At 34.4% G+C, this 12,028-nt stretch overlaps 1 protein-coding gene across 1 annotated transcript; it reads right to left on the bottom strand.

Annotated features, from left to right (window-relative positions):
- Positions 1-1,008: 1,008 nt before the first annotated feature.
- On the bottom strand, positions 1,009-6,766 carry LOC101886679 (uncharacterized). Its single transcript, XM_009296080.5, has 5 exons — positions 6,525-6,766; positions 5,859-6,173; positions 5,473-5,784; positions 1,844-2,140; positions 1,009-1,767 (listed from the first exon to the last, which is right to left on the bottom strand). Exons 1-5 carry the CDS (start codon positions 6,622-6,624, stop codon positions 1,583-1,585), a joined length of 1,209 nt encoding a protein of 402 aa, XP_009294355.2. The 5' UTR covers positions 6,625-6,766; the 3' UTR covers positions 1,009-1,582.
- Positions 6,767-12,028: the final 5,262 nt, after the last annotated feature.

The raw sequence follows: 12,028 nt of genomic DNA, 5'->3' as shown, positions 1-12,028 counted from the left end.
TTTTACAATAATAGCCTTTGTTTTGTAATAGAAAGTTTAATGACACCATCTTTACATATACAGTACATCTAAAATTGAATCTAAATTAATGTATTAAATAACCTTGTAATAAAATAATAATTTAATAAATATGAAATATATTAATAATATTTATGTAATAAACTCCCCATGTTTGTCTGGGTTTCATCCGGGTGTTCCAGTTTTCCCCACAAGTCCAAAGACATGTGGTACAGGTGAATTGGGTAAGCTCAAATTATCCATAATGTAAATGTGTGAATGCAAAAGTGTATGGGTGTTTCCTAGTGATGGTTTGCGCTGGAAGGGCATCCACTGCATAAAACACATGCTGGATAAGTTGGCGGTTCATTCCACTATGGCGACCCATGATTAATAAAGGGACTAAGCCGAAAAGAAAACGAATGCCAGCTATAATTATTTTAGTATTTGGTTGATTTTAAAATGTTTTTGGTTCAGAAATACTGTTGTGAGTGCCTTACACACGTTAATAATCAGATAATGGTCAGAAAATCTTTCCTAAACACTTTTTGGTTATAACTAAATTGGAAAAAAGTTGAAAATTGTATTAAATTGCATATTATAGCATAATATTTATTTTGTTTAACACTTTTTCCCCCACTTAGAATTCTGACAGTCCAATCAAACAGGCCTCATTGAAAGTTTATAGACTGTTTACATGTTAACTAAATGTTTACTATATTTATTTCACACTAAATAGACATATCCCTTTAATGTTTAGTAAACCACTCGACTGTCTTAGCAGATATCACTTAATGTTTCAGTGTTACAAGTATGTTTTTTTGTGTGTGTGAAAACATATAGATATCATACTTGGCACTTATTCTACTTTTTTGTGTCAAGTTTTTGTATTAGAATTTCAACCCCAGGTTAATAAAGGGACTAAGCCGAAAAGAAAATTAATGAATATAATAAAATAATTATAAATATTTAAGTTGCTGGCGGTTCATTCCGCTGTGGCGACCCCTGATTGAATGAATACGTTGCAACAAGGTGAAATTAGATGAACTGTAAGGCTATTGGCAAATAGTTAATAAGGAAAAACTGGTGATTTATTATTAAACAAATACAGCAAAACTAATTTGAAATGCATCCTGAGCAAGACCGACAGGTTAATATCCGTGAAAATGTTCTGTCTTTAATAACTTTGCTCGATATTACAATTAATTCTTTGTTGAAACCTAAAATACTAAAAAAATGGCATGAATGTAACAAACAAGCCATCAATTTCATAACAGTCCATTCAAGTATTATACATAATATGTAAATTAACAGCAAATAATCAAACAACATATTAAAATAAACTTATTAAGGCATAAAAAAATGTATAATTACATCAAAAAGTGCAGCAAAAAAATAAACACAGCAACATACACGCAGCCTATTTGTCAAATAAAACAATAAGTGCCACAAATAACCACCAGATGGCACTACGATCAGTCAGCGAAGGGTTAAAACCCAAGCGTCCATTAGATCATTCCTGTGAATGCATTTAACCTGGAATATTTCCGACAGCCATAACAGACAAAGGCGACATCATCGCCACCTAGTGAGCTGTTGCGACATCATCATAATCATCTGCTTGCCCTGATGCCGTCTGCAGTCTCCTCTTCTGGTAAGATCTGCTGGATCTGACATCATAAACCAGCACAGCAATAACAGCCACGCCCACCACAGCAGAGGCAACCAATCGGATCACGGTTTCAGTAAAGCCACAACAGTGAACGCGGCCTGAGGAAAGACAAAACCACCTCTTAATAATTAAAGTTGACAGACAAATTTGCCAGATTTCTAATATAAGCAGTACCTGAACATGACTGACAGAGTGTGTCCATGTCCAGACGTCGAGTAAGGTTCATTATAGTGTTGTTGACCACACAGCTGTAGGTGTTTTTATCCTGATATTCCACCTCCAGAGGTAGAGAGAGACTGATGCTGAGATCAGACGCGCTGATGCTGGACAATACACTGTTTCCTTTGTACCAGGAGAGACTCACAGCACTCACGTTCACCACTGAACACACTAGTGAACACTGCTGGAGTGATGCAGACGAAGGACATTGTGGAGAATCTGTGGTGTTGATGACGGGAATTGGCAGAGGAGCTGGAAAACATGAGAGAATACAGATGACAGTGTTGATGCTTTAAAGCAGGGGTACTCAAACGTTTCAGCCCGCGACCCCTAAAATAACAACTCCAGTGACTTGGACCCTCACCATGCTCGGAGGTGGTTAACAGCATACAAATATTGCACACAATGGAGCACACACATACACACACCAATTGGAACAATATAAACATAAGCATATTGTCAACACAAAAAGAGTGCAACAGTCTTACAACCATCTCTTTTCTTATAATCATTATTAATTTGTTTAATTTAATATTAACTTCACTTAATGAGAATGGTGAGCACAATGTTTATAGCACAAAACTGTTCTTGGTTTAGTATTGGAGACTTTGAGCCACTTGGAGATTATACTAATTTTTTGGTCGTTGCCTTATTTTTTAATGTATGTGAGTGTCGTAAAGGTGTCAAGGTTTAATATTTTACCGCAAAATCAATCTTAATCGAGCATAATAACCCCAGGTCTCGCAAATAAAATATAACAACTGATAAATTATTATAATTCTAATAGTTTAATAAAATATATGAGACTTTTGGAAGGCAACGTAGTGGCGCAGTAGGTAATGCTGTCGCCTCAAAGCAAGAAGGTCGCTGGTTTGAGCCTCGGCTCAGTTGCTGTTTCTGTGTGGAGTTTGCATGTTCTCCCTGCGTTTGCGTGGGTTTCCTCCGGGTGCTCCGGTTTCCCCCACAGTCCAAAGACATGCGGTACAGGTGAAATGGTTGGCTAAATAGTCCATAGTGTATGAGTGTGTGTGTGAATGAGTGTGTGTGGATGTTTCCCAGAGATGGGTTGCAGCTGGAAGGGCACCCGCTCCGTAAAAACGTGCTGAATAACTTGGCGGTTCATTCCGCTGTGGCGACCCTGGATTAATAAAGGGACTAAGCTGACAAGAAAATGAATGAATGAAATGAATGAGACTTTTGGAAATCACCAAGCAATTATGAATTATGAACAAGTATGAATTTACTGAAGCAGCGGTCAGTGTGGTCTCTGTGACACTTCACACAGATTTTTGTAATGTAATGTATTTTTTATTTAGTGCCATGTCAGCAACCAAGGCTATCTTCATGGCAGGACTCTTTCACAATAAATTTACAATTTAAAAACCAACAAACAAAATAAAACATAAATTAAATAAGATTTTTTTGTGTTAATACATGCTAAAAATTCTAAAATCTTTTCTGGTTTCACTTTGTCAAAAATGTCCTTCAAAGAGTTCATTTCATAAAAAAAGGCTTCTGGAATCAGTAAAAGCAGGACAGTCCAGTAAAATGTGTTTTAATTAAGAGGAGTTTTGCAGCACAAACACTGAGTAAGGTTTTCACCTTGGAGAAAAAAAAAAATGTGTTATTCTCGTATGCCCAATACGACATCTGGTAAAACCTACTTGATCAAATCGATTGTTAAAATTGGTTTCAGGTTGGATTTCATGTAATTTATTGTTTTCTGATGCATCCCATTCCTTTTGCCACTTGTTTAAAATGTAAGCGTTGATAAAAGGTTTCATCTCTGACGAAGGAATTTGGCATTTGTTCACTACTTCACTATCTTTAGCAGCTGCATCAGCTCGCTCATTGCCTAAAAGTCCAACATGTCCTGGAACCCAGCAAAAAATTATGTGATAAAACTGATTTTGTAGTTGGTGAACTTTAGTTAAAATACTATTAATCAAAGGATGATCATTCGCTGAAGATTCCATAACTTGGAGGCATGATTTAGAGTCTGTAAAAATGATGGATTTCTTTTGTTGGGCATTTTCTATATACTCCAATGCTAAAAGTAAAGCGCGGGCTTCAGCTGTGAATATGGAGCATTCTTTAGGCAGACTGATTCCATAATGTTGTTGACCAGTTACCATTGCTGCTGCTACGCTATTTTCCACCTTAGAGCCATCTGTAAAAATAGGTGAATGCTGAGAATATTGGCTTCTAATATCCAAATATTGTTGTCTGTAAACATTGGGATGAGTTACTCCTTTCTTCTGATGTCCTAAATCCATATTGATTATGGGCTTCTTTAGAGTCCAATGAGGCAGGGCACTGACACTCCACACAGATCTTCAATTAGCAATCAGTCTGCAAACATTAAAAACGGTGGAAGCTCTGTGTTGTTCTGTGCCAGCATGGATGGAGGAGGTCAATAGTGGCTATGTCCTATACTCCCAATAGATTTGACTCTATATTGGTTTACATGTGATAACTCTAATATTAACAGTAATTTTTTTATTTTTGTCTGTTTTTTTATTTATTTATTTATTTTTTTTACAATATTTCAGTTTTCAGCCATAGTTTGAAAAAAATGTCATGAATTCAATATAATTTATTCTAATGTTTCTCAATTGGTGGGTGGAACATTTTTAGAGGGTCGCGGAGTGTGTGGTAAAAAAAAAACCAACAACAAAAGTTTAATTTTAAACTTATTTTGACTTTTATTTTGAAATGTGTGCACGACAACCCTGCCGTTTGACATGTGAAATTTAATTTAATTATAACAAAAGATATGTCAAAGCGCAAGAACGACCCCGAATATGTAAAGTATGGATTTAAATATATTAATGGGAAAAAAGACTTAAAGCCTCAGTGTGTCATAAGTAGCTAGGTGCTCTCACAAGAGAGCACGAAACCGTCTAAATTAAAAGGGTGTTTAGAAACCAGACAATACGTTTTATTTTATTTTATTATTTATTTGATACATTTTGTTAAATGACAGCAATAAAATATTGTTTACTTGTAAGTCTTGGTGATTTTCTTACGATTTATCTGTCACTACTTGTTTATGTTAACAAATAAATACAAATTAAATATAATTCCTAAAATTGTATTTTATTTGGGTCGCGGCTTGATGACCAAGTAAAAATGTGGGTCCCATGGCCAAACTAGTTGAGAACCACTGATTTATTTAAAGCATTTCTTATTCTGGACCCAATTTTTTGCAAAAAGGCAAATTTGACAGCCCAAATAAAACACAACAAATGGCATTGGCAAATGGCAAGCAATGGTGCACTGATTCACACCGAGTTCTGTATTTTGTATTTTGTTGTCCATTGTGTAATGATTAATTGTAAGAGCTCATATACTTGTTTGCAAGTTGTGTTGTTTAAAGGTAATACTAGCTTTTGTTGCATATTTTAAATGTTTTGACACGGTATTTGCCTTTTGCAAGCAAAATGTGTCATTTTAACCATGAGTGCCGCTGTTTAGGTCTGTGTGTTAACTGTTTTGAAAATATGGAGTTTCAGTTGACGGCTGCATCAAAGCAATCAAGAAAAACTGTAACATTATATGCATTAATACAATCACTGACATACCTGGACAAGGTTGACAGAGTATGTCGATGTCCAGATTTGTGGTCTGGTTGCTGACGGGATTGTTGATCACACAGCTGTAGGTGTTTTTATCCTGATATTCCACCTCCAGAGGTAAAGATACGCTGCTGCTGAGGTCAGACACACTGATGTTGGACAATACACTGTTTCCTTTGTACCAGGAGAGACTCACAGCGCTCACATTCACCACTGAACACACTAGTGAACACTGGAATGGTGCTGAGGGTGATGGGGAAGATGTTGATGAAGAACATAGCGAATAGTCTCTGGTAATGACAGGAATGGGTGGACGAGCTGGAAGATAATAAGTTAAGTTTTTAGACATTTATATTGTTTGTGATTACAGTTTAACATGTATTCTTGCTCACCATAGACAGAAACAGTGAATGTCTTCGTTGAGACTGTGGAACTGATGGTCTGTAGCTGATAAAGCCCAGCGTGCTCAGTTCTGATGTTTCTGATAATCAGAGATCCAGTTTCGTACTCCGGCATCAGTCTGCCGCTGAATCTCTCGACAGGCATTATGACGTATTCTCCGTTTTTCTTACTAAACTTTGCAATCATTGTCCCGTCCGGTCCAAACCTCCAAATTAGCAGCTCATCTCCGTGTACCTCAGCCGGTAATGTTACCGTATCTCCCTCCAACACCAGTTTAATTTCATTTGTCTTCGCACCAAACACACCTGGAGAACATTGGGACATGACCTGGTACTGAACTGCAGATTATTTGAAGAGTCGTCTGAAAGTTTCTTCTAAAATTAGCATTTTGTCATATGTTTGTGTTCAGTAATTTCACTTAAATACCTATTCATCACCATAAAAGTGAAATCACTCTTCATAAACAGAGGAGCCCGAGAAAAAGCTCAAATTAGAAGAATATTTCTGACGGATTTTAGAGGCTTCTGTATCTAAACTTTTCAATTGGTACAACCTGGTTTTGTTAAGCATCTGGGTATTGTCAAAAATAATAAAATAATTTGTTTAATAAATCCAGATCATAAAGAACAGAAGCCATAAAAACATGAATAACTTACCAGATCGGCGTTCAAAACAGAAACAGAACAAAACGAGTGCGTAAAACATTTTCCTCCACGTTTCAGGAAAAACAGCAATAAACACAAATGTCCAAAACATTTAACCCATCCAATATTAAAGACTAACCCTATTTAAGCCGAGGTTTTTATAGCTTTCGTGGTAGGTAACAAGCGGAATAACGCAAGACGAAACTTTCAGTCAGATGAACTCTGCGCGCCCCCGTGCGCGTGCCTGTAATCGCGGTCGTGTTTTAGGTTTCCTGACCCTGTTTCTTCTGACAACCTGTCTGTCTATTACATTTTTATGATCTTCTGTCAATGCTATCTATCTATCTATCTATCTATCTATCTATCTATCTATCTATCTATCTATCTATCTATCTATCTATCTATCTATCTATCTATCTATCTATCTATCTATCTATCTATCTATCCACCCATCCATCCATTTTTCTATCTATCCATCCATCTTATCATCTATCGTTCCATCCATTTATCATTCCATCTATAATTCTTATCTATCTATAATTCTTATCTATCTATCTATCTATCTATCTATCTATCTATCTATCTATCTATCTATCTATCTATCTATCTATCTATCTATCTATCTATCTATCTATCTATCTATCTATCTATCTATCCATCCACCCATCCATCCATTTTTCTATCTATCCATCCATCTTATCATCTATCGTTCCATCCATTTATCATTCCATCTATAATTCTTATCTATCTATAATTCTTATCTATCTATCTATCTATCTATCTATCTATCTATCTATCTATCTATCTATCTATCTATCTATCTATCTATCTATCTATCTATCTATCTATCTATCTATCTATCTATCTATCTATCTATCTATCTATCTATCTATCTATCCATCCACCCATCCATCCATTTTTCTATCTATCCATCCATCTTATCATCTATCGTTCCATCCATTTATCATTCCATCTATAATTCTTATCTATCTATAATTCTTATCTATCTATCTATCTATCTATCTATCTATCTATCTATCTATCTATCTATCTATCTATCTATCTATCTATCTATCTATCTATCTATCTATCTATCTATCTATCTATCTATCTATCTATCTATCCATCCACCCATCCATCCATTTTTCTATCTATCCATCCATCTTATCATCTATCGTTCCATCCATTTATCATTCCATCTATAATTCTTATCTATCTATCTATCTATCTATCTATCTATCTATCTATCTATCTATCTATCTATCTATCTATCTATCTATCTATCTATCTATCTATCTATCTATCTATCTATCTATCTATCGTTATATTTATCTATCCAATGTTCTATCCATCCATCTGTCCATCCATCTATCCACCTATCCATTTTTCTATCTCTTTATCCCTCTTATCATTTATCGTTCCATCCATTTATCGTTCCATCTATAATTCTTATTCATCCATCCATCCATCCATCCATCCATCCATCCATCCATCCATCCATCCATCCATCCATCCATCCATAATAATGTATAGTAAATACTAGTGTTTTTGAATCATAAGTGCTTGAATGAATCTGCAATGGTAATTCTGTAGTATTCTAAATAAATATCCTAATACTTTCCGGGCTCATTGCACTTTAGGCTTGCTAGGTGTGTGCTTTTTTCTCGAAGTGACCTGATTTTTTTCCTTATTTAAAAATAATAAAAATGTATTTAAAATGTGGCTCAAGATAGGCCAAACTTACATGACCCACATATCTATTATAAACATGTGGGCCAAATACTACAATTTACATCTGCCCCAAGTATTGTGTGTCGCCTTAAAGACAGTGCCACCTCTGCCAAACCCAGGCCATGTTTGGCCCACATGCTGTATATCAGCGCTGGATAAATGCCTCCTGTGCCAGATTTATGCCAAATCTGGGCCAGAATTCTTTGCTATGTGGGCTGAATATAAGTACTTTTTACTTTACGTTTGTTCTGTGAACTGCATCCACTGAATTGTTTACTATAGTTAATTCTGCGCAGAATGCTGGATCATTTAAGAACAGAGTTGTAAATATGATAAATGTTATTATTGTGGTTCAAAACACTATAGTGGCCTGATTATAAGCATGTGTTTCTTGTGGGCACACACAACTGGTTTTCTTGCGAACTGATTCCACCTTATTCATTTTTCTTAACACTCATGTTAGGTCTAGTCAAATCGAAACTCGAAAAAGGCTTGATTCCTTTATCTATGGAAGGAAATGTGGTTTTGGTCTGATATATGGACGACCGTCTTCAAGTGAGATACGTGGCATGTGGGTGAAGGGCCTCTTTCCTGTCCTGCAAACAGAAACCTCATAGACTGATTTCCTTTAACACAACACAAAATATAGTGTTAAATGGGTCAAAGACCACACAGAGTGATTCAAACGTGTTGTTTTAATTAAAACAGATTTTTAACACATTATTTGGTGAAAAACAAAAGGGTAAACGTGTATGATGAAACTGAGATGTACATTAAGACTAACAACATCAAATATCGAACATACACATTTCTGCAGCTATCAATGTTGTAGATTTGTCCAAAACTGAAAGACAAAAACAGGATATGTAACTGTACAGAAGGAGGGGTCTAGTTTCCTGAAACTTCTGCTACACTTTATCATATATAACAAAAGCATCACTGAGGATTAAAGGTGAAGATTTTTATATATAGTGTAGGGAGATGTAGTTTTTTGGTAACACTTTTCAATAAGTACATGAATAATGATGTGTTAATATGTAAATAGCATAATTATATATAATTATGTCATGACTTTACTTGGAGGGGCACATAAACTCATCCTTAACTACTCTTGAACTCCTGATGTTGACTGAACATTTTTCAATTGTTATTCAGTGTAAACGCTCAAGACAGATGTGCATAAGGAGTTCATGAGTAGTTAAGAATGAGTAAATGATGTGCCCCTCCAAGTAAAGTCATGATACAATTGTACATTAACATGTTAGGAGTTCATGATGGTTATATTAAGCATAAACTTTTGTGGCAATTATTACATGAATTAGCAAACAATCATGTACAATATAAAAAAAAAATAATCCGTAATTTTATGATTTATTTCTGGCAGCTGGGGTGCCGAAAAAAAAGTAAAATATCGGACATTAAATTACAGAAATTTACTGTAAAATAACAGAGGTCGAATTACAGAAATTTAATGTCTGATATTTTACAGTAAATTTCAGCAATTTAACAGCTCCCATTTTACATTTTTTAAACGGTTTCGCTGCAGGAAATAAACAGTAAATTATGTTTTTTTTTTTTTTTTTTTTTTACAGTGTACTAGTAATTAAAGTAGCCGTTATTCACACATTAACTCATGTTTCATGTTGTAGTTAAAGTTAGCTGATAGTGCATACATTAATGCATCATTAGTTCATAATAAATTAATGTTTAGTTAGCATATTAATAAATGATTATTCATGTACTCTAATTGTAAAGTGTTACCGTTTTTTTAAATGTACAATAAAGGTTGCACTTTCATAAGATTAAAAAAAGTATTTTCCTCTGAGTCTGTACATATCTATCTTCATCAAAACATGATTATATCTTTAATCGAATAAATTTTAAATGACATATTTATTTTAATAAAAATAAATAGCTTTGAGGTTTACCTTATTTTTAAGACACTTGCTAACATTTACAGAGTCATGACTACACTGCAAACCCAACAGTCAACTTTATCAATTAAATGAGTGCAGTTAACTCAAAATTGACTGAAAGTTAATTCTACTCTTGTGAAAAGAGTTTTGAACTCAGTGTTAAAGGTAATGGGTTTGTTAAATACCTCATTAATTCAACTTAAATGGAGTAAGTTCACAGTACTCATATAGATTCGTTTTTTTACTCAATTGGTTTGTAGCAATCGGTTTCCTCAAACTGTTTGAGTTGCCATAACTTATTGGGTTTTAGAGTACTCAGTTGGTTTGAGTTCTCTTCATTTATTGGGTTTTACTGTGCTCAAATTGCTTCGTTAACTCAAACAGATTAAGTTCACAGTACTCATTAGGATTAGTTTTTGAACTTAAATGGTTTGTAGCAATCGGTTTCCTCAGACAGTTTGAGTTACCTTAACATTTTGGGTTTTACATTGTATGCGTCCCATCTATGATGTCATTTCCTTTGTTATGGTTTTCTTGTCACATTAATGCTAAGCAGTTTCCTATTAAACCATGATGACTTGATTGAGTCAACAAACATATGACATTTTACACTAAATTAAATAGATTTTTTAAATATATTTTGCCATATAAAACAGCTATAGTTAAAGTTTTGTACCGTTTTACTTTAATAATAAACCAATAGGCGATATGTTTGATTTCTTGCAGATTTTTATTTATTTATAACATAGGTCTCAAACTCAATTCCAGAAGAGGCCACAGCTCTGTGCAGTTTTGCTCCAACCCTGACTCCAACCTGGAGCAAAACTGTCCAAAGCTGCGGCCTCTTCAGGAATTGAGTTTGAGACCTATGATTTATAGTCTTACACTTGAAAACTGTAAAGATACCATAACACAAATTGTAAATATTATTACAAACTCTGCAATAAGTATTTAAGTATTTATTTAATACCTTTGGTGATTTTTTAATTGGTTTCTATTTTATATATAGATATATTTATATATAATTATGAAATTACAAAAGCTTATTTTTATGTTGGGTTTTTATAGTGTTTTTTATGTTCTTTCTAGGTTCCATGCAACGTGATTTCATTCTACATTACAATTATGATGTTTTGAATGGCAAAAAAGTAAACTGAAACTGAAACTAATACCAATCATGACTGATGATTTTCTCCCACCATTGTGTTTTTGCAACGAAAGAAACATTGTTTGCATGTTTTGTGATTGATAGAAGCCACGACTTCACCATCAGTGCCCATAATGCATTTTTCTACATTCAGAGGTGTTCTTTTATACTAATTCAATATTTATCAGCGTGACCACTTCTAACATTTACATGCGTGATGGAAATTAGCATTGGGGAATTTTCAGACAGAATGTTCGCACTTCACCAAATTATCATGATAAATGTCTGGTCAGGTCGGCTGATGGTGAGTGATGGGGCCCTAGAGCGTGCTGCGCAAAACTAGAATGAAGATGTATTAGATAAAAGTCATTACACGCAAATAGCAAAAATGAAACTTGACATTTAACTGGCTGTAAAATCACACAACATTGAGATAACGTAGGCCTTTTAAAAGCAGGCCTTTGCAACGAAGTCTTCGGTTTATTACATGACATGACATTACCATTATTATATTATTATTATTATTGTTATTACTACTACTACTACTACTACTACTACTACTACAACTAATAATAATAAGTAAAGTCTATAAGTGTAATTTTATGTTTCTTGCTAAGTTTCTCTCTTTTATCCAGCTGTTTGCACAAAGATGAAGATGAAAAGCCAGCTAAAACTACGAAAGGATGTTAGGATGGTTTGTTTTCTTTACTTTTGTTTGTTTG

Source organism: Danio rerio, chromosome 22 (assembly GCF_049306965.1).
Source record: "Danio rerio strain Tuebingen ecotype United States chromosome 22, GRCz12tu, whole genome shotgun sequence".
Taxonomy (NCBI): Eukaryota; Metazoa; Chordata; class Actinopteri; order Cypriniformes; family Danionidae; genus Danio; species Danio rerio.
Note: the sequence above shows the minus strand (reverse complement) of the source record. Positions and strands in the feature narration are given on the sequence as shown.

What these genes read in the sequence shown, in the direction of transcription:
- LOC101886679 (XM_009296080.5), bottom strand. Translation starts at nt 6,624, where the DNA reads ATGTTTTGGACATTTGTGTTTATTGCTGTTTTTCCTGAAACGTGGAGG. An exon ending in CTGTTTTGAACGCCGATCTG is followed by an intron (nt 6,174 to 6,524) that starts GTAAGTTATTCA and finishes AATGTTCTCCAG; the next exon opens with GTGTGTTTGGTGCGAAGACA. An exon ending in ACTCTGTCAACCTTGTCCAG is followed by an intron (nt 2,141 to 5,472) that starts GTATGTCAGTGA and finishes CATGTTTTCCAG; the next exon opens with CTCCTCTGCCAATTCCCGTC.